Source organism: Talpa europaea (genome assembly GCF_964194135.1).
Source record: "Talpa europaea genome assembly, chromosome: 8".
NCBI classification, from domain to species: domain Eukaryota; kingdom Metazoa; phylum Chordata; class Mammalia; order Eulipotyphla; family Talpidae; genus Talpa; species Talpa europaea.
This window is the reverse complement of record NC_140075.1, coordinates 87,733,657-87,757,390: the sequence shown is the minus strand read 5'-3', so window position 1 is coordinate 87,757,390 and position 23,734 is coordinate 87,733,657. Positions and strand designations below refer to the sequence as shown.

At 37.7% G+C, this 23,734-nt stretch overlaps 1 protein-coding gene across 2 annotated transcripts; it reads right to left on the bottom strand.

Annotated features, from left to right (window-relative positions):
- Positions 1-987: 987 nt before the first annotated feature.
- PSMA3 (proteasome 20S subunit alpha 3) lies at positions 988-23,456 on the bottom strand (the record flags this gene model as incomplete). Of its 2 annotated transcripts, none has more annotated exons than XM_084240654.1 (11): positions 988-1,032; positions 1,427-1,491; positions 3,031-3,098; positions 5,360-5,406; positions 8,246-8,311; positions 9,428-9,500; positions 12,403-12,476; positions 12,561-12,662; positions 15,344-15,467; positions 20,597-20,679; positions 23,436-23,456. In XM_084240654.1, 11 exons carry the CDS (start codon positions 23,454-23,456, stop codon positions 988-990), a joined length of 768 nt encoding a protein of 255 aa, XP_084096780.1. The 2 variants fall into 2 exon arrangements, with proteins under 2 accessions (XP_084096780.1, XP_084096781.1); XM_084240655.1 differs by having other exon boundaries at positions 9,428-9,479.
- Between the last annotated feature and the right edge of the window lie 278 nt (positions 23,457-23,734).

Here is a 23,734-nt window from a genome sequence, read left to right as displayed (position 1 = left end):
TTTGGAAAAGTATACAATAACCCGATACTCTTTTCCAGGATAATCATCTTATGAAGTTAAATCTCTCTGTAGGTAGGTTTAATGTTGTTTAAGTTTTTACCCACCACCAGCATCATTCTGAGGTAAATGAGTAGCTAAGTAATTGTATTAATACAAGACAGTAGCCATACTAATTTGATACTGATTTGAGTTGCATGTATAATATAAACTACACACGTGCTCAGAGTCCAGCAATACCCCACTGCTAAGTTCAATGACTAGATTACTTTCTTAGAAAGCATGACAGTTTTAAGGGAACGATACTGGCATGAACCCAATAAAAAGGGTGTGTCTACCTGGCCTCAGTTCAAATTGTTTCTTCCTGCTTGGAGTGTTAGTTGAGGTTGTTAACAGTCGTTCTTCCTAGTTACAAGACTGATTATTCCATTTAGTAACATATCTGCTTACAGAGCACTTCCACATACATTCTGGGTTTTTTGGCAGAAAATATGGCTATTTCTATTTAAGTGACAGGATAGGGACTTTGGATCCTTAAGTCCACTCCTCACCACAATGAAGAAAAATAGTATTTTTGACCTTTCAACCTGTTAAACATCTGTCTTGTGTATCACTTCCAGAAGGTTAACAGTGACTAATAACCAACAATAATTTTGGTAAATAAAAAACTGGGCTATGGCATCATTTGCCTTTAGGTACTTTTTATATACTGTATCTTAGCTAGATACAATCTTTAGATTCTAGTTGAGTGATGAGCTCTGAATTAATCTGATTCCAAAGCCTGTTTTTTTTTTTTTTGCAGTATTTTAATGCTGAGTAAATATGTGCTGAATTATCCCCACAAATTTTGTCAAGCAGATATTAACCAGACTTCAGTCATTACAAGACAAAAGTTTAATGAAAACTGGTTAATGGGTATGTAATAATCCAGTAAGCGAAATAGTTACATGGAACCATATTAGAAATTTAAAACAGATGCTGAAGTAAATGTTACATATTATCATCATCTGATTCATCTTCTTCCTTCAAAGATTCCTATTAAGAGAAAAATAGTATTTAAAATCAACTTTTAATATTGCTTTAACAACTGGAATCAATTCATTAAGCACCTGTCATTAAAAATTCTTTGTAACTGAAAAATGAACACTTTTAGAATAAGACACACAAGTAAAGGATAATAAGTGTATCTTGCTCTAACAATAACTATGTTCTTGGTAAAATACAGTATGAATGCAGTAAATGTCCCCCCCCAAATTCTTGTCATTTGCACACAAAAACTTTTTGGAATCAGATCAACTTTATCCCCTTGAAAATTCCATTCGTGGTTTAGCTCAACTCGTGTTATTTAGCAATAGAATCAACCAAGTTCTTTTATTCACTTATTTCCATGATACCTTCAGCAAGGTAAGTTTTCAGTGCTGTGGCTTACCTTAGCATATTTCTCTGCCTCTTCCCTTATATCTTTTGGAACAATTTCATGTCTTCCTTTAGTTACTGAAAATTAAGGCAAACATTCAAATGAATTAAAAATGAGGACTAGATTATTTGCTAATACCATACAACCTGCACAGATATACAAACCCATTTAATATGTAAAACTGTACTTCGTAGTACCAGACACGTTGAACACATCTTTGTTTTTTCTCCAGATGAGATTAAATTTGTAAAAACGTTAGCTTAGAACAAAGATTAAATTACACTGTGATTTATCCTGATGATATGATAAATCCTGAGTACTTGTTAATACACAGTATGTGTTTTTTTTTAAGGCTAGCCTTAAAGTCCTGTGCTACAAAGAAAAAATTGGTGATTCCTTAGTAATAACTGAAAAATATGAAAAGGATGTTTAAAAAAAGGTACACTGTTCAGAACTTTCTTCAAAAAGAGACTACCTGGTAAATCTAATCTGGCTTTCTTTTGTATTCGACACCCAGTGATTGGGATAAATTTATGCAATACCCACTGCAGCCGAACATGTTTATATTTCATCATCCACTAAAATTCCACTTTTATGTATAATACCAACAGAAATGCTACATTTGTGTACCAAAATAACCATATAAAATGTTGCAGAAACATTATAGTTTTAAAAAAAAGCTACCAGGGCCTCCCTGGTGAGGCAAGGGATTAAGCACAGCACTATGAAGCAATCTGCAGCCTCTGCAGCACAAGTTCGATCCCTGGCCTACCAGGGAGCAACCCACATGGAGCAGCAGATCTTTCCTGACTCGCCCCCTGCTCCCCTCAGCAGGGTATTTCAGTCAGTCTGCCTGTTCTTTTCCCCACTCTGGTGAATCCTGTCACTCCCCACGCCCTGCATCTCTGGCCTGTACCCCAGCTGTTGTATGCATAAATAAACCAATCTTTAATATAAAAAAAAAAACTACCAAATTGTCCAACAGAGAAAATGTATAAACCGGTACATAAAACAACACACACCATACAGCAAGTCAAACAAGTACTACTATATAAGACATGATTTGTACAAATACAACACTAAAGTTAGGGACAAGAGAGTTTATAGTGTAATTCCATACAAGCAAAACAATTCATGGTGTTAGAATTAAGGATACTGGTTACTCTGGGAAGACAGTGGACAGGGATTTCAAGGACACTCAAAGCCTTGGGAGGCTAGTCAATTTTTAACTGTGACTTTTCTATATATAAATAAATTATTTTAAAAATTAAAGGCAATTGGGCCTCCCCTGGTGGCGCAGCGGTTGAGCGCTGGGCTGCGAAGCTGCTCGCAGCCTCTGCAGCGCCGGTTCAATCCCCGGCCACCGGTGAGGGTCCCACATGGTGCGACAGACCTCTCCTGCGCCCGCTGTTCCCCTCAGCAGTGTACTTTGGTCCTTCTGCCTGTTCTGCTCCCCGCTCTTGCTCTGTCTCACCCTCCCGCGCTTCCGACTGTACCCAGTGCTTGTATAAATAAATAAATGAATAAATCTTTTAAAAAAATTAAAGGCAATTGGTGGCAAATTAGATTAACTATAGATGACTCCAAGAATGAATAAATGTACAAAAATAACTTACATTCACCAACCCAGCTGAGCTCTAATTCAAAAGCTTTATCCTTAACTTCATCATGTACTATATAAATTCTAGAACAGAAAAGAAAGATCATTTGGTCATCTACACACATACTTCATGCACCCAGTCACTACAAATTATTGAATATCTAACCCTAATATTAATATTTATAAAATTATACACAGATAGACTTATTACAAACACTAGAAAAGACAAAATATACAAGGGTTGATATAAAATTAAACACTACACATGATTCAATATAAACGTACAACAAACCTGGCTGTGTTTTTAATACTGTTTTAAAAGACATAAACCTCGTAAGGAACACAGATTCAAACGGGAAAAAAGCCATCATTTACCTCTTGTTTCAGGTTTTTTTCATTTATTAACTACTTAATTTTAAGACATACTGATTAATGTGCTTGCAATTTTTAGTGGTGTCTCTAATCTGCAGCTATTTGACAAGAATCTTTTTAAACATCTTGTCAATTTTATAAGAATTATATTCTACTCAACCTGGTCTTCAAACATGAACAAGCAATGACAAGCACTACATTGTAGTAAACAGGGAACATCAAACAATATATTAAAAGTATCAAAAAATTATCAGGAAATCTTTCTTATTTTATAGTTTTCATCCTTACAGTTACTGTGGAGGTCTTCCTGAAGCCTTGCTGTAATACAAGATAGCATTCCTAGTGCTCCTTTTTAGAAAATGATAAAAGGGATGGCTCTGTACATGGATATAACCTGGTCATAAAAGGAGTGGGACGGGCTGATTTCTAGAAGCAATTTTGGTCAAGGAAATTGAGTTTACCATTTTAAACTGTTGGTCAGTTCAGTAAGGACTATTTAATTTCTTTAAGTGGCTCTATCATATGCTAGTTCCCAGTTTTCCTAAGTTACTAACTAATCACAATGAATTCTTCACAATGAACTGGAAGGGTTCTAATAGTAAAGGGGGTGGTGCAGTAGCAAAACTGGTAAAAATAATTAGAAAATTACAAAGCACATATGAAATTTTGATACACTCAGGATTACCAAAATAGAACGTATTTTCAGCATAGAAGAGCCCTCTAGGATTTCTATCATTATCATAAAACCGGAGACACACAAAGAGCTAACTAATCTGTGTTCATGTAATTCTAATGTGCAATAGTTTCAGGTGCTGTGAATCTGTGGAGTGCTGTTATTTCAAAATTTTAAATGCTGGCTGCAAAAATCAGCATTTCATTGCACTTTTTTGTTTGTTTACCAAATGCTTGCATTCTTTGATCTGGAAGAATCATGAATTCTGAACCACTGCCACTCAGGTTTACTGACTTTTGTTGCTCACTATCCTGTGTTATGTAGCATTCTACTGTCATAAATCACTTACAGCTCTTTCAGGCTGTTTTTAAATGTTTTTGAAATACTGCTCACCTCATCTTATTACAAAAACTTTCATGATTGGGGCCTCCCTGGTGGCCCAAGGGGTTAGATCTCAGCACAATGAAGCTATCCACAGCCACTGCACAAGTTCTATCCCTGGCCAGGTAGCTATCCACATGGCAACAGCAAAACACTATCTTGCCCTCTGCTCCCCTTAGCAGTGTATTTCAGTAGATCTGCCTGTTCTGCTCCCCACTCAGTCTCTGGTGAATCATCTACCCCCATTCCTGCATCTCTGTCCTACACCCTAGTTTTTGTATGCATAAATAAATATTTTTTAAAAAAAAACTAAACTTCCGGGCCTCCCCGGTGGGGTGGTGCAGCGTATTGAGCGTGGCCTCTGCAGCGCCAGTTTGGTTCATCTCCTGGCTGGCCAGGGGGATTCCCCCAAGGTGGGGCAGACCTCTCCTGCTTCATCCCCTGCTCCCCTCAGCAGTGTACTTCGGTCCTTCTGCCTGTTCTGCTCCCTGCTCTGTGTCTGGTGAATTCTCTCACCCTCTTGCGCCTCTGGCCTATTCCCCAGCTCTTGTATAAATAAAATCTTTTAAAGAAAAATAACTTTCATGATTAAGATACATCTTTCCCAGAGAAACAGATTATAAAAATAAGCAGGCTTTGTGGACCATGTATAAACATAATTGAGTATAAACTTAGAGGTTCACCACATCTATTTAGATGAATTCTGTCACCTACACAGTCCATTGTCAAAAGCTATTTTTTTCATCTCATTATCTCTTGAAATACAGAAAATATCATTTATGTGACTTCTGAGAATGTTAAATTCACCTTCTAATAATCATGCACTGAACTATTTTTTAGCAAAACAGTCTCTTAGAATTATGTATAAGTAATGGCAAGAAAATATTTTTGTCAATGGTTTAGGAAAATTTCAACTTACATTTTTGCAACTTCTTTAACAACATCACGGCAGGTCATTTCTTTCATCTACAGAAAATATATTAAATTATGTGTCAAAAGGAAAACATACCACTTTGGTAATAACTATTTTTCAGATTCTTTTCAGGAGTTCTATCAACCGCTAATGCTCCTGATAGCTGCATACATAAAACTTAGCAAAATCACCTAAAATGATTTTAAATTACTACACTGAAATAGAGAGTCTTGGCAACCCCTGGCTGGGAACTAATTCTGTGGTATTAAAATTTATAAGAATGCAGATCCTCTAAAACTATTCATAGGCACCCCTTATGTTTCAAAGACTGAAAAAATCTTTTTATAGCCAATTTAGAAGAATGAAATGCAAACAAACTGTGACTACCTACTATACAAAAGATAAAGAGAGATGAAGGCATAAGATAAATTGTCCCTCATGGAAACTACTCAAGACAAAAATATAAAATGTCAAAGCTTTGACAGAATCAAGATTTGACTGGGTCCTTAGAACATACATTGGACTTACTTTGATTTCAAGGAAGATACACAAAGCAGAAGTGGAAAACCAAAATATTTTTTCATATCATAGGTTATGTAGTATTCTTACAATGAACTTTTCAAAGTAGGATAGAAAATAGCACTTAAATGCCTGGCTGAGGAGTTTATACAGTGCAGGTACAGGAAAGAACCAGCACGTGCAGGATCTATTAGGCATATGTGTTTCTGAATACACAAGATTTCTTAAAAAGTCTGAGCAAACTGGCATATGCTGAGAATGGAAAATGGTTAAAGATAAGCAGTTCAGGCTTAGATGACTCAATTACTGCATCTCTAGAAACCCTGATGCTTCTAGCTGCCTGTACAGGAGACAGAAAAAAATAGAAAATTATAATGGAAAGAGAGAACTCAAGATATAAGAAACAAATGCAATGTATGAACTTTAAAGATTTTTTTTTTAATTTTATTTTTATACAAGAACCAGGGTGAATGAGAGGATTCACCAGAGACAGAGCAGGGAAAAGAACAGGCAGACTGACGAAATACACTGCTGAGAGGAGCAGCAGGCGAGACAGGAGAATCTGCTCGCCATGTGGGATTCTCTCTGGCCAGCAGGGATTGAATCCGCGCTACAGAGGCTGCGGACAGCTTCACAGTACAGCGCTCAACCACCTGCGCCACCAGGGAGGCCCCTCAACGTATGAACTTTATACTGTGATTTGAAAAAAATTATGACACTGTTGAGATTACTGAGGCACTTATACTGAAGACTGTATATTAGATGATATATTTGATAATGTTATTTTAAGGAGATGAATGCTGAAGTATTTACGGATCAATGTCATGGTATCTGTAATTTTTGTTTAAAGTATTTCAGAAAAAATATTGGAAAATAGTAACTGTTCAATCTACATGGAAAGGTTTATTATACTATTCTGTTGTTTAAATTTTTTTATATTGGGAGTGAAGAGAAGGAAAAGAATACCCACCCTATGCTTTTGCCTTTTATAGGTTAAGTTCTGTATTTAGAAAAACATTGTATTATACAAAGGCACATTTTAAATGATAAAGTTTTATATAAGTTCATGAAATTTTTATAAAATAATGTTTTTGATAAATAACATCAGAAAAAGACAATGATGTTGAGGAGGAATCAGGAAACTCAGTAAAGGGCCAAAGAGTAAATATTTTAGACCTTATGATCCATTTGATCTGTGATACCTGTTCCAACTATTAAATTCTACTGTTTTAAATCAGCCAATTCTGAATGTGATTGTGTTTCAATAAAACTTTAAAAAGCAAGCTGTAGGGCATCATTTTCTGACTTTTGATTTAGAGCCTGTGTATCATTTAAGTATACATGTAATTCTACTGACACAATTTTTCTAAATTCTTAGCTAGGACTTTTGGTTTTCCCATTCTTGCTAGAATTTAACTACAGAGAGACAAAGAGATAGCTGACTGCCCTAAATACTCATTTAAAAATTTCCAAATAATACTAAGAGGAGACTGAAAGCAAAAGGAAAAAAAAGAAGACAATAACTTAGCACTATAGTAAGACATGTGTAATGGGAAAGAACACTGATCATGAGGTCTGGGTAGTGTGTTTAACCCAGGGCTGGGCTTAGGCTAAGGAATCTCAAAGATCCTTTTGTTGGTTTTGCTAAAATTTTAATTGTGAGTTAGGCTTTACAAGTCTAAGACTTATCAAATACCAAGCACAAAAGAGATGTTTTCTCTAACCTGACCTTAAAAGAGAAGTTTAATGAGTAATTAGTTGGGTAAGGTTTTAATACAGCATTAATATCAAAGATATGTGAACTTTTCCTATGCCTGCCTTTCAAGAAAGTCTCAAAAGCAATTAAGTTTGAGATATATTGTTTCAATATTAAGTTCACCGGTTTATGCCTAAAAGGAAAATGAGCAAATGTTAAAGAAAAGTGACACTATAGATGAATTTATGACTCTTAGAAAGAGAAATGGGTGGTTGGAGTAAAATGGGATTTTATGTTTCAGACTCTTAGTCCAAGACTTCATAGACAAAAGACATGCTCCAGAGAAGAAATGATGTAGTAAAATACCACAGTCCACAATCTAAAGCCCACAGAACAATATGAATGGGTTTCAAGTGCTTTTTGAAATTTTATTGAAACGTATTTTTCTGGATTAAGGATTTATGGTAAGTTGTAGTCATAATCATTGGGATCCATGCATGACACAACTTACATATTTGCTACCAGTTTGCATCTCCAGCTACTTAGCAGTTTCAGAAAGCTCTGCCCAAAACAAATCAAAATATGTCCTTGAACTAATAGGTTTACTTTGTGATGAGATAAAACTTCACTACATGAGGATGTTATAGCAGAAATCAAATCATTAAAGTATATATTACCTGTAGTTTTTCTATTTCTGTCTTTGCTGCTTGCCTTGCTTTGCCAATCGCACAGCCCCAGTAGCCCTATTTAAAAAGAACATACAACAAAATACATACAATTAAACATATTATCATCATCAATGGCTACTATTGTTTTTATTTTAAAGTTAAAGAAAGGATATTGAATGATTTTCAAAATTAAGTAGGTAGGAATATAGTCAAACATTCTTATGAACAAGGGGCTTAAAAATTAAAATGCGGGCCTCCCTGGTGGCAGCGCTGTGAAGCTGTCCCCAGCCTCTGCAGTGCAGGTGCAATCCCAGCCAGCCGGCGAGATACCCACATGGCATGGCAGACCTCTTTGGTCTTGCCTGCTGCTTCCCTAGCAGTGTATTTCTGTCAGTCTGCCTGTTCTGTTCCCCACTCTGTCTCCGGTGAATCCTCTCACCACCCCCCACAACTCTGGCCTGTACCCTGGTTTTTATATGCATGAATAAATAAATCTTTAAAAAATTAAAATGCCAATTTAATTCAACACTAATCTGGATTATATCGCATAGACATATATCCAAAGAAAAGCAGGTTTTGTCATTATACATATTTGAGGGTAAGAATGAAAAAAATTTAACATTAGAGTAAAATATAATTATTCCTGAAAGAAAACAAGGTAGTTCTGAGTTCAATACTCTAAACCCTCCTTCATTACTAATGAATGTTATCACCTTTTATAGATAAGAATATCCATTTATAATGTGTATCATGACAATAGACAATAAAAAAAAAAATCTAAAAAACCCTTAAAATGTGTGAAGCTGGGCCTCTTTGGTGGCACAGGTGTTCAAGTCTCAGCACTATCAAGCTATCGTCAGCCTATTTATCAGTTCTACGCAAAAATAAAAATAAATCAATCTTTAAGAAAAAGTTGAGAAAAGGTAGAAGAAGGCCCATGTAAGCCCATTTAAAATCCTTTCAAAAAGGGAATATATTTACATTTAAGACTGCTAATGTAGAGTAGTAAAAGAAATGGTATATTTTTAAAAAATTTTATATATACTATGCAGTTTGTATAGACAACATACTGAAAGCCACAAATCGTTCCTCCCCCGCCCGGCCTCATATCCGTAAGTTATCTTTATTAATTGTACTAAAGATAAACAATTAAGCTAAAAATAGAACTTAAGATAATCCAGAATTACTCACGTATGAAACACCTGATGGGTCAATCATGTAAAGTTGTGCACCGTCATTCACACTGTAAGATCCTAACATGAAACTACATAAAAGTATATTAAACCATTGTTCTGATTAGCATGAAAGTACTAAAAAAACCAATAAAAATGCAGTTATACTTTCTAATATAAACCATTACTCATAGTAAGTACTTAAGCAAGGTAGTTTTAATATAATCTAGTACATACTTGAAATTGCTCAAAATTCACGTGGCTGTGTTTATTATTAAACTTCTGATGAAACATTCCTGAGGAGATAGCAGTAAAGACAAAAGAATACTAACAGATGAATATCAAACTCTCTACCCTTCAACAGCTATTGTGAATTACTGATTTTCTGAAATTGCAAATTTATTTGCCTTAGAAATGGAAACAAGGGCCTCACTGGTGGTGCAAGGGGTGAAGATGCAACCTATGAAGCTGTCCACAGCCACTGCGGCATGAGTTCAATCCCCAGCCAGGGAGCTGCCCACATGGCACAGCAGACCTTTCCTGACTCGCCTGCTGCTCCCCTCAGCAGTGTATTTCAGTCAACCTGCCTGTTCTGTTCCCCACTCTGTCTCTGGTGAATCCTCTCCCCACCCCCCACCTCTGGCCTATACCTCAGTTCTTATATGCATAAATAAATAAATCTTAAAAAAAAAAAGTCTCATCTTACACATCATTTCCTGTGCAGAATATCCAGTTTTGACCGCTACCATTATTCCTTTCCATCTGCTTTGAGACTTATCTTTCAACATATGTAACTGATTACTTTAAACATGTCTGTAGCATGGAGCACAGACAACTTCTTTATGACCTGATCGCATCCTAATCTTTAATGTCATCTAACCTTATACAGTACATATTACTTGAAATGCTCATGTAATTTTTCATACCATTTCCTATGCCTGGAAAATCCTCATCATTCTGCCTAATCTCACATCCTTTATTTTGCCATCTTTCCAAAAGAATCCATTCCCTAAATACATACTATACTCAGTATGTATCTTTATTACCACCTCTAAATTTATATCACAATCATCTCTATATCCTTCACAACATCTAAGACTGACCGGTAGTAAACACTCAATAAATACTGAAAAAAGTTCTGTCCACTATTCTTACTTCCTTAAAAACAACTGATGATGGGCCTCCCTGGTGGCGCAAGGGGTTAAGCACTGCACTACGAAGCTATCTGCAGCCTCTGCAGCACGAGTTTGATTCCCAGCCGGCCAGGGAGCAACCACATAGCGCAGCAGACCTCTCCTGTCTCGCCTGCTGCTCCCCTCAGCAGTGTACTTAGGTCAATCTGCCTGTTCTGTTCCCCACTCTGTTTCTGGTGAATCCTCTCACCCCCGCCCCCCACATCTCTGGCCTGTACCCCAGCTCTTGTATGTATAAATAAATCTTAAAAAAAAAAAACAAAAACAGAACTGATGAATTCAGAACTCAGTTGAGAGCCTTAAGATAAGCAGGAAGTGGACAGCAGAGGCCCCAGGTCAGGCTTGGGTTGGCCAAACCTGTGGCTTCTACAATGGCAACTTTGTCTTTTTTTGATTATTGAGTACTAGTCCATCCTGTGTATATACCATGTCCTCTTGATCCGCTCACCCATTTTGGAGTACTTAAAGTTTCCTTTCAAATTAGTGTTTTTGTATTCGTGGGTAGATCCCTAGGAGTGGAACTGCTGAGTCATATGGCAGATCCTTTTTTATTCTAAGATTTATGTATTTATTTATACAAGCACTGGGTACAGTCAGAAGCATGGGAGGGTGAGAAAATTCGCCAGAGACAGAGTGGGGAACAGAACAGGCAGAATGATGAAGAAATACACAGCTGAGGGGAGCAGTGGGCGCGGCAGGAGAGGTCTGTCGCGCCATGTGGCACCCTCGCCAGTGGCCAGGGATCGAACCAGTGCTACAGAGGCTGTGGGCAGCTTCACAGCTCGGTGCTCAACCGCTGCACCACCAGGGGAGGACCGACAGATCCATTCTTAATCTTAAAAGCTGACTACAGGGCCTCCCTGGTGGTGCAAGGGGTTAAGCACTATGAAGCAATCCGCATCCTCTGCAGCACGAATTCGATCCCTGGCTGGCCAGGAAGCAACCCACATGGCAGAGCAGACCTCTCCTGTCTCCCCCACTGCTCCCCTCAGCAGTGTGTTTCAGTCAGTCTGCCTGTTCTGTTCCCCACTCTGTCTCTGGTGGATCCTCTCACCCCCCCCCATCTCTGGTTTATACTCTAATTCTTGTATGCATAAATAAACTAATCTTTAAAAAAAAAAAAAAAAGCTGACTACAGAACTGAGGAATCCAGAGGAGGTGGGGGAAGGGGCAAAAGCAAAGTTATAATTTAAACAGGATTTACAAATGTAAAGTAATGACAGAGCTCCTCTGGGAAGCTGTATTTGAGTATTTACAGTATTCCAGGTCTTGATGCAACTAAATCCTAGCTTTTCCCCAAAAGAAAAATACTAGCTCTTCACCTTGACAACAGAAAGAAGAAACTGTAACAAAAGTATGAAGTGAAATTTTGTATAGATTCATTATGACTACTAAAACAGCCTCCCATTTAAGAACATTTTGCCTAACTGCTCCAAATTATTTAAAATGGAAACTAATGAGAACACTGATGTACCAGTACAGTTGGTCACCAAATAATGAAAACACAGAATATAATTAAAATCATTTTGCAGTTTCCTGAGAATGTCTTAATCTAATATAACAGAATTTACTGTCATCAAAGTTATTACTATGAGTTCTGTGTTTTATCATTACTTCAAATCTGTGTAGTATTTTTCAGTATTTAAAAAATTTTTTTTTTATGTACACTGTTTTATTTTTATGTACACCACCATAATACTTCTTGGTAATAGTTCACATTATTAAGGAAGTAAGATGCTCAAGTGCTGGGGAAAATAGATTCTACAGCACAGACCTGAATGAATATCTCAAAATTTCATACCTGCAGCCAAAAGGTCTAACAGCACTGTAGAGTGTATATGCGTGTACATACATGGCCACTCTGTCCGCAAGATGCTATGGGGAGCAGAAGAAATAGAAGAGCTTATTAATAAGCTTCTATTACTACTTAAAAGGCTTCTTAACAAATTATTAACTTACTTTCAGTGGAATGTTATAGCCAAAGTTAGATCTAAAGTTGGAAGCTTCTTCTCTTGCAATGTCTGCTAAAGAACGAGCATCTGCCAACAAGCCTGCTACTGCCTGGAGGGGAGGAAATTTAATAAACACAAATCAGAGAAAAGTATGTAATTACTGGAGGCTTATTTTCTTTCAAACAAGCATCGCCAACAGAAGTAAATTTTTTGGCTTAACGATCTTTATCAGGCATTCAGGTTATTTTGATGCTTGAGTATGAGAACTGGAAATTTACCAAGTATGACTTCATTGTTTTGTCCAACCATTGTGCTCAGAAGAAATACATCCATAATAAATTTCCATGTCTCCCCATCTAAAACTTCATTATAAAGAATAAAACCCTGGGTCTTGGTAAGGACTGATCTTTTATTTAAACCATTCTATGTTCAAAAAGCTACTAAAAGTTTTGGTATAAAAGGCACAACTCAGGTTCCCTTTTCAGACTATTGACTTACTAATAAGCTACTATGACAAACATAAATGTTCCAAGATTGGTGGTTTAGGACTGCAGTTCCAAACCATATGCTGCGATACTAGAGCAATGTAGTGAACTGAGTTGTAAAACATTGGAGGAAATGTTATCAAAGTAGTTGCCAGTTTCACAGATCATAATGCATTCCTTTCAATACCATCATAAAATTGAGCTGAATTACTATGATAAAAAAAAAATAATTGCTCTGCAAAAATCAATGTGGATCAGTAAATAAGGGGCAGCATCCAATCTGATTCCAAAGATTAAGAAGTTATGCAGTACATACTAGTAACCGCAGCTTGAAAATCAAATTTATTTTTTTCTTGTATTGTATGTGGTTTATTCCCCCCCCAAATAGCTACTTAAGATATAAACACTATTGTTTAGACCAAATATTTAGCAATGTATTTAAAACCTAAATACATATCAGAACCTTTGGATATTTCTTTTGGCCTAGAGAATCCTTGGGAGGAAAGAAAGAAGAAAACAATCACTGAAGCACAGGTCTTGGGGATCAAGGTCTGTTTGTAGAATTTAAAGGTAATATCAGAATTTTTAGTAGCACTTTTTTCCCACTGCTACCTAGCAACAGTAATAATGAAAATTCCTAAATACACATTGATACTGACTACATGCTATACACATTTTTAACCTTGCCACCTCTCCAGAGGTCATTATTTTTAAACAACTGTAAGGGAAGGTACTATTTATCACCCAGTTTTGCAGTAAAGAAATTGGTATTTAGAATAACTTACCTAAGGTTTATCTAGCCTAAGTTGCACCATTTAAAGAATTTTCTAAAGGCTTTGAGTAAAGCTTACTGAGAAGTCTAAATTCTCAAATCATTTTTTTTATATTTTATTTTATATAATTCTTACATCTTTTTTCATTTTTGCACAATATGCATTTTCATTTTAGTTATTTCCCCATACAATTGCACCTCCCCTTATTTTGACCCTAATCCTTCCTTTCCCTGACCCTTCTCAAATCATTTAAAAAATGACAACATCAATCCTTCATTTCTCCCTCTTCAATATCTAATGTCTTTCCAATTTCCAGCTCTACAGAATGCCATTGATTTCCTGACTTTAAATGACAAATTTGAAATTTTTAGGACAATAAATCTGTTTCCATCACTGAAGTAACTGTAGTATTAGCATTTTTTTCTTTTAAATACACCCGAAGTTTTTCTACTAAAAGAAAGCATGCCACTCTAGTTCCCTCTCACCAGCTACTTTCATCATTGGCAATAAACTTTTCAGTAGACAAAACAGGTTCAGGAAAAAAATCAAGGAAGCAGCAAAACATTTTAATTCATGTAGTTTCACAGTTTATAGGTTGTTTTACCAGTCTTTTCTGTGTGTATTATACTTTTCATTTTGAAGTACTAAAGCTATCAACAGAATTAGTGGGGTTAGAGTTTCACCCTGCAGAATGGGCTCTGGACTTAACATGTGAACCACGTAGACCTCAATTTTAATCCCAGTGTCTTTCTTTGCCACTAGAGAGTCTGTTTTCTCAGCTGAAAATAAATGGGATTAAAATTACTTTCACTGGGTTGTCAGGATTACAGAGAGATTTTATATAATGAGTCTCTAGCATCGTACCTAGAATTCATCATTTTTTCTTTCTTGCCTTTACAGTAGGTACGGTTAGAATATTTTTTTTTTTGTGGTGGTTTTCACTGAAGAAGTCTGACATCTATGAAGGATGACTTCAGTAAGCACCAGTAATGGAATTGAGTTGGGCTGCAATTGTGCAAAGTAGTCACTCAAGATACCAACTGCATGAAATAATTTAAATGCAATGATACCTAATAAGCTACTAAAAAGGATGTGTTCACTTTTCCTTTCATTAAACATCATTTCCTAGTGTTCCATCTTACAATACAGGCATTTTCTATCTGATAATAACTTAAGTATGACAGTGATTCTCAAAAGTGATAACAAAAAAGCTAAACATTCTTTGTTTGCCACTCAAAGAGGCCTTCATTTGTGATCTATGCTGCCAGGATCTCTTTTTTTCTACATCGCGCTCCCCTCTTATGACAATTTGATTTTTCTGTCTTCAATCACTATGAGAATAGTACCTTTCTTTTAGATAGTGAACTGTCCACAAACCAGTAACCGATTACTTCCGTGGTTGCTCTCTGATCTGTGTGTCTCAATGCTAAAGAAATAAATGGGTTCTTATAATCACATTTTTAAAATATAGATCACTTATTTCACAAGAAATTGGACAAGGCAAAAAAGAACATTTTTAAATGTGACCTTACCATGCCAACATGCCGATCGACATTAAAAAGTCGTTTGTTGGAACCTTCTTCATAAAGTTTAGAAAGGACTAATTTTTCTACCCCAAAGACGACACCATCTTTACATCTGATTCCAATAGCTGTACTGAAACAAGTAGAAGGAAATCAATTTTTAACTGAAAATAAAACACCTTTTTATTAAAAGCACAAAAATAGGTAATATTTAGAACTGTAAAACATATCAAGTACTTTAAAAGAAACAGGATTGAAAACTAGCAATGGTAAACAATGTACAGTAAAGTGAGGCCCATATAAATTATTTATGTAACCAAAAAAAATAAACCAACAACATAGCATATGATATAAACTTTATATAATAATTGAAAATATTGAACAGAATGAAACAGATGCCAACAAAATATGTACAAAATGGTGCAGTATCTGGCATATGATAGCCATGTTATAAACAGCTGTTCATTAAATTCATGTCTATTAAAATACATAGCCATAGAAAAGATAGGCTAAACATAAACTAAAAAGTTAACAGTGACTAATCTTCATGGAAGGATTATAACATTTTCTTTAGCTCATGTGCTTCTGCAATAATCAAGAATTGTTTATAAGTATACAAAATGTTTTGTACAACTATACAACTTTTAGGGCCTCCCCTGGTGGCGCAGCAGTTCAGTGCTGGGCTGCGAAGCTGCCCGCAGCCTCTGCAGCGCTGGTTCAATCCCCAGCTGCTGGCAAGGGTCCCACATGGCGTGCAGACCTCTCCAGCCACGCCCGCTGCTCCCCTCAGCAGTGTACCTCATCAGTCTGCCTGTTCTGTTCCCTGCTCTGGCTCTGGTGAATTCTCTTACCCTCCTGCGCTTCTGACTGTACCCAGTGCTTGTATAAATAAATAAATAAATATTTCAAAAAACAAAAAAACTACAACTTTTAAACGAAAGAGATGCTAAAATAATCCCTTAAAATGTGGAGGAATATGTTGCCATTTCAAAATTAAAATGCATTACTTTGTTCTTCTAATACTTTTAATAAAGTAATTCTAATCAAAAGCAATCAGAAAAATGAAAAGGCACACACACAAAGGCACACATGCATAAATAAATAAATCTTTAAAAAAACAGTTGAGAGTGTTGCAGTGCAGAATATACTATCCATTTACTTGTACTATTGCTATTTCTCATCACTGCCTTGATTTGTGTTAAAGTCCTTTAGTTTCACCACCACTCTTCTGAACCCTTAGTATAAATGTCCACCTATAGTAGAAAAGGCAGTGTCTTTGTAGTCTCATGAAAATATTCCTTTTTTTTTTTTTAAGACCAAAGTACACTGCTTGAGGGGAGCAGCAGGCGAGACAAGAGAGGTCTGTCTTGAAATGTGGGTTTTTCCCTGGCCGGCCCCAGGAATCGAACTCAGTGCTGCTGCAGATTGCTTCATAGGTTGCGTCCTAACCCCTGTGCTACCAGGGAGGTCCCAGATTCTTCAGATTTTTTGAAAGCTGGGCCAAGGAGTTTAAACTTGAAAGGGTTGCCATTGACAATACCTGAAGTGTGGGGAAAGTAGTTTATTTATTTATGCAGAGCTTGGGTACAGGCCAGAGAGGACTCACCAGAGACAGAGTGGGGAACAGAACAGGCAGACTCACTGAAACACACTGCTGAGGGGAACAGCAGGGGAGACAGGAGAGGTCTGCTCTGCCATGTGGGTTGCTTCCTGGCCAGCCAGGGATCGAACTCGTGCTGCAGAGGATGCAGACTGCTTCATAGTGCTTAACCCCTTGCACCACCAGGGAGGCCCTCAACTGTTTATTTTTAAGCTACTTTAAGAATATCATTTTTATTAAATGACAGTCCTTGAGTATCTCTTATTAACATATGAAATATAAAGTATTCAAAGTACTTCTGCTATACATCAAAATATTATGGTTGCCTAAAGGAAAAAACAAGTAAAAATTTTGTCAATTCTCTCATGGAGTACCTTTTTTTACCTTTAAAGAATGTCAAACTGCTATTTACATTTAAGATTTATTTATTTATTTATACAAGCACTGGGTACAGTCAGAAGCGCGGGAGGGTGAGAGGATTCACCAGAGCCAGAGCAGGGAACAGAACAGGCAGACTGACAAAATACACTGCTGAGGGGAGCAGTGGGCGGCAGGAGAGGTCTGCGCGCCATGTGGGATCCTCGCCAGCGGCCGGGGATCGAACCGGCGCTGCAGAGGCTGTGGGCAGCTTCACAACACAGCGCTCAACCGTTGTGCCACCGGGGAGGCCCTACATTTAAACCTTTTTTTTTCCTATAACATGAACAAAGTAAAACTATCACTTCAAGGAAAGTAACTAAAGTGACAAGTTTTCAAGCCTGAGTTGGAATTTTAGGAACATAATCACCACTGTGCCCCAATTTGTACAAACTTATGATCACATCAGTAGCAGATATTAACAAATGTGATGTTTCTGACAGTTTACAATATATCAAATACAGAAAATCTGGGTTGTGCTAGCCTATTTTCCAAATGACCAGCCTCCAATGAAATTATGCATGGGTATTGATCCAAAATGCAAGACAATATCTAATAGACTTTACTGTGAAAATACAAAAGGTTCAACATTATATTTCAGACTCAACATTGCAACAAAACTTTAAGAAACTACAATTTTTCCATTTTTGGTGTATCAAAGAACATCCATAATTACTTGAAACAAGTATTAAATCTCTCCCCATTTTTTCAAACATATGCCTAATTTGCTTCATATGTCTGTCTTCTATTAACAAATGAGATTTACAAAAATGTAAAACAATGCCACTCTTTACAGTATTAAAATATTTTGGGAAAATTATTTTTATTAAATATCTTACTATAGTAATTAAATTTCTTTAACATTAAATCCTTAATATATAACTATTTAAATATTATTTAAGTTTTTATTTATCAGTTTTAATTTTTAATAGTAAATATTGATAGAACCATCATCTGCTCAAGTAAAAGCTCTTTGGGGTCATAGTTTATATTGACAGAATCTACAGCCTTCATAAATAAATGCTCTGAGAGGTCCTCAATGAATATCTTTAAATAAGTATAAAGGGGCCTTAAAACCCAAAATTTTATGTACATTTTTGTTCTAAGTTACTTTGCACAATCTTCCTATCCTATTTTGGCTCCTTGCTGGACTAAACGGTAAGGTAATAATTCAATTTCCCCCTTTTTTCTTTTGTATATTACCTTCTAGGGGGATGCTTTTGTAAAATGGTTATTATCATTGTCTACATATTCTAATAAAAGTGCTTTTAGGTAGTCATTCTTATGTCATTAATTATTTGTTTTGATAGTTCCCATGTTTAATACATCAGGAAGACAATGGGTCCATGTCTTGAATTTGACTTTCTCAACTCTCTCAGGCTTACGAGACAAATACATTTCAGCCTAAAATTCTTTTTTTTTCTTTTTTTTAAATTTATTTATTTATTTATACAAGCACTGGGTACAGTCAGAAGTGCGGGAGGGTGAGAGAATTCACCAGAGCCAGAGCAGGGAACAGAGCAGGCAGACTGACGAAATACACTACTGAGGGGGGCAGTGGGAGCCAGTAGAGGTTTGCGCACCATGTGGGACCCTCGCAGGCGGCCAGGGATCAAACTGGCGCTGCAGAGGCTGCGGGCAGCTTCGCAACCCAGGGCTCAATCGCCGCACCACCCGGGAGGCCCTCAGCCTAAAATTCTTAACTGCTTTATTTCCCTTATAGTATCAGATACTTGTAGCTTATAAATACCAATATAGCTAATAACACATTTAAATGTAAAATATATTAGCTTCGTTACAAATCTTACAGACTTAACTTATATTTTTGCTCAGAATTTTAAAATTATTTCCTAAGTCATTAGAAATCCACGTACCTTCTTCCTACCATTCAGAAGATGACACAAATGAACATTTTATTCATTAGCCAACTACTGATGTTTGCTATGTGCAGTGCCAGCACATTAGAAAACAAGTAACAGTCTCTACCCTCATGAAACTCCATAATCAAATATTGAGGGTATTATGACAAAGTAAGAAAACTCAGTATTTACAAGTGTACTTTTCTGAAATTCTGTAAACATTTCCCTACTCCCATCTACTCCAAAAGTTTTCATTACAATGAGAATCTGTGAGCTCAAATACCAACACCTTGTTTGTTAAATCTAAAAATAATTATTTAGCGGGCCTCCCCGGTGGCGCAGCGGTTGAGCGCTGGGTTGCGAAGCTGCCCGCGGCCTTTGCGGTGCCGGTTCGAACCCCAGCTGCTCCCCGGCCACCAGAGGAGGGTCCCACATGGCGCGCAGACCTCTCCTGCCGCCCGCTGCTCCCCTCAGCAGTGTACTTCAGTCCTTCTGCCTGCTCTGCTCCCCACTCTGGCTCTGGTGAATTCTCTCACCCTCCCGCGCTTCTGACTGTACCCAGTGCATGTATAAACAAAACAAACAAATATAATAAATAAGTAAATAAAAACATGCCTCTATAAAAAAATAAATAAATAAAAATAATTCTTTAAAATATCTGAATGAGATGTTATGACTGAACTTTTTTTTAATGTTCTTTAATTCATCCAAAGGTGCTCCAGATTCTAAAATATAGTCACTTAAGTATAACTGGCTGGAAAATTTATTTAATAAAAGACTAATAAAATATGTCAATAAGCTAAACAATTTAACCAACACATTACAAAGGTGCTGAAAGAACTATTATAGTACATTATTTTAAACAACAAAAACACTGAAGGGAGAGAATCCAACAGGAAAATATCTTAGTGATCCTACATCTTTTGGATGCAGTGTGGCTTCAGAGAACAATTTTTAAAAGTCCCTGCTAAGACAAACATGTTACTACCTGTATAGATTTACTGCATACATTTGAAAAACAAAAATATGAGATAAAAAATAAGGTCACAAGGTCACAGGCCTAGTGGTCAAGGAAAACAGTAATTTAAGAATCTGAAAAAGGAAAGTGGGCTAGGAGAGAAATGATTTTGGTTTCATACACTACATATGAGACAATGCTAAAATGGCTAAGAGAATAATCCTGGATCAACTGAATACCTAAGATTGAAGCTCATTGTAAATAACCAGTCTAAAATGAAATCTGAGTATTAAGATTATTTTAGAGCATATACTGACTGGTTTGTGCCAATGTAATATAACAAAAGTTCAATACCAACAAAGTAGAAAAGGAGACATTTAATACCTGGTTAAAATCATTCTAATTTCAAATAAAACAGTATTTCTTACCTACTATTTTCCACAGCTTTCATAGCATATTCCACTTGAAAAACTCTTCCATCAGGAGAGAATGTAGAGGCTGACAGGTCATACTAGGACAGAAAAAGCAAAAATAAGTTAATAATGATGCATCTTTGGCAGTATTTTTTTCTCAAAATAGCTTACACATCGGCAGTTTAGGTTAAATCTCAACACAGGCTTTGCTTTGAAGAGGAACGGGAAGTATGTCAGAGTAACAATATTGTTAGGAAAAAGTTCAACACTTTCTATTTCCATTACTGAAAAAGGAATGGAAGCAGTCTCCGGTAAAGTCAGAACCTTTTTACACAGAATACATTTAATTAATACACTGGTAAAAAAGCACTGGGCATTTTAATTTGTGGTACAAACAAACTGTGAAACTTGGGACAGATTGTTTTGTTTTCAAGCGTTTAACAAGTATCTTATTATGTTAGGCATTACAAGGGAATGAATAATGAATTCATTCTTAAGCTGTTCATTTTCAAATCAGACTAGGCACAAATCTGGGTGCTGGAGACACAGGAATAAATAAGAAAAGGTACTACTGTTATAGAACAACCCCGATATTAAACGGGTTCCTTTTCCCCCTAACACTACTATAAAAATAAGACACAGTGAGGCGATAGTCTGAGGAACTATAGACTACCTGATCAGGGAAGGCCTTTAGCGGCAATTACATTTAGTCCTTTAGGGAGAATCAAACCTAAACAATTAAGCATTTAGGATATGGAGGAGTCCTCATCCTGGTATTTGTCATAAAGATGTTAGAGTAGAAACAACCTGGTAAAATACAGAAAAAGAAATAAGGTCACTGTGTCTTGAGCACTTAACTGGTGAAGAGAACAGTAAATTTTAACCAGAGGTATGTAGACCCAAACTATGTTGCATATACTAAGAGGGCCTGTGCAGGGAAGAGGGGGTTAGTACTATGATCTAAATTTTTAAAAACACTCATCTGGAAAATGAATTGTTAAGAAAACATGAAAAGAAGCAAAAATCAGGTATTCCAAAGGTGGAGGCTACAGGGGAAGAGATAGAAAGCAGTTAAGTTTTGAAGACAGAATTATATATATATATATATATATATATATATATATATATATATATATATATCAATTGTCTCTAGGAGTCAAGTGAAAAAGATAAATCAGATTTTTTCCCCTCATTTGAGCAACTAGAATTTGGCCATTCACTGAGCTGAAGATTGCAGAACGTAAACGGCAAGGGAAGGAGAAAAACCAGGGTTTGTGTTAGGCATTACAAGGGAATGAATAATGAATTCATTCTTAAGCCGTTCATTTTCAAATCAGATGAGGCACAAATCTGGGTGCTGGAGACACAGGAGTAAATAAGAAAAGGTACTACTGTGAAAATAAGACACGCTGAAGCCACAGTCTGGATATGCAGCTTGAAATTGCTAGTGAACAATGAAGTGGAGGGAAATGTCAAGTAGACAAGTCTTCATATCTGGCATTCTTGGGAGAAGTGGACAGGTGTCAAGTAGACAAGGAATTCAACAATAGTAATGTCTGAGTCCGTTTCCTGATCTGTCAGATGGGAGATCCTTAACTGTAATACAAAATAACTCATGTGGCTATATTATATGATCAAGTATTTGTAAAGGGTTTGTAGAATGAAACACTAATAATGGAAAGTGAGGTAACGTTATTGTAATTGCAAACTCAATTTCAGGAACTCATTATTTAATGCCTCTAGTGCAAACAAATATTTCTAAACAAAAACGTATTTTCTATACTAAGAATACACAAAAAGGAGTAACCACAAGATTGCATATATGCAGCACATTTAATAAAAGCAAATAGTAAGCCGAACAAGTTAACAAATCCAACGCCAAAAATCCTCACCAGTCTATTAAAAGTCAGAAGAAGCTGTTACCTCCCCAACAAATCAAGCAAAGGTTTGCAGTGTTGCTAATTCAAGTGCTGTTAATCAATCTTGCAGGAAAAGCTGACACAAAGGAAAGACTAAGGGGCTCTTCAGATTGAGCTTTTTTTTTGTAAAGATTGATTCATTTATGCATACAAGAACTGGGGTACAGGCCAGAGGTGTGGGGGGGTGAGAAGCTTCACCAGAGACAGAGTGGGGAACAGAACAGGCAAACTGACTGAAATACACTGCTGAGGGGAGCAGCGGGCGAGTCAGGAGAGGTCTGCTGCGCCATGTGGGTAGCTCCCCGGCCGGTCGGGGCATCGAACTCTTGCTGCAGTGGCTGCAGATTGCTTCATAGGTTGTGTCTTAACCCCTTGCGCCACCAGGGAGACCCCAGATTGAGCTTTTGAGACAATTTCCCTTATTCGCTCTGTCCGGATCGGGCGCCCGGACAGAGAGGGGTGAGTCCACTCGCAGGGACGAGGGGAAAGGCGCGCGAGTCGGCAGCACCCTAGGAACCGCAGCGGCGGCCCGTGGGGAGGGAGTGCGCCCCGGATCTCCCACCCAAGCCGTCTGGCCCCGGCGCTTCTCCAGAGGCCAACTGCCGCCAACCCCTACACACACCATTTCAGGCCCCACGAGTTTCCACTTTCGGTTTCCCTAAGCGGCTGTAGCTTGGCAAGTGACTCAGCAATCCACAGCGGCTCCGCGGCTGCCGGCCCAGCGCGCCGCCCGCGCTGAGGAGCGCGCGTCGCCGCCACCGCAGGCCTAGCGACGAGCGTCGCAAAGACAGGGTGGCCCCCCGGCGGCTGGAGTAGCCCCCCGAGCGCAGGCAGTCCCAGCGCACCCCGAGACGGCCACCCCCAGCAGGCAGTCCGGGTCACCTTTACCGCCAATTCTTAGGGGAGACTATCGCGCCCCGGGACCACACACTCACCCCGGTGCCGATGGAACTCATGGCGCTACCACCACCCGGACGCGCGGGGCTTGCGGGCCTGAAGCGCTTCCCCTACGCCGCAGCGCGCAGACCAGTAACAGGCGCGTTCATTGGCTGCTTTTTCGACCAATAGCCTTCTTCTCTGCGACGGGTTCCTGGGATTTTAATCCGCGGGTCGAAAAGGATTGTGGGAAAAGAGGGGGCGGAGAACGTGGCTGCCGATGCGCATGTGCAGAGTCTGTGGCAGGGGAGTTAGGGGGACGTAGGACGCTTTCCCGTTTTGCTGCGGTGCTGAGTGT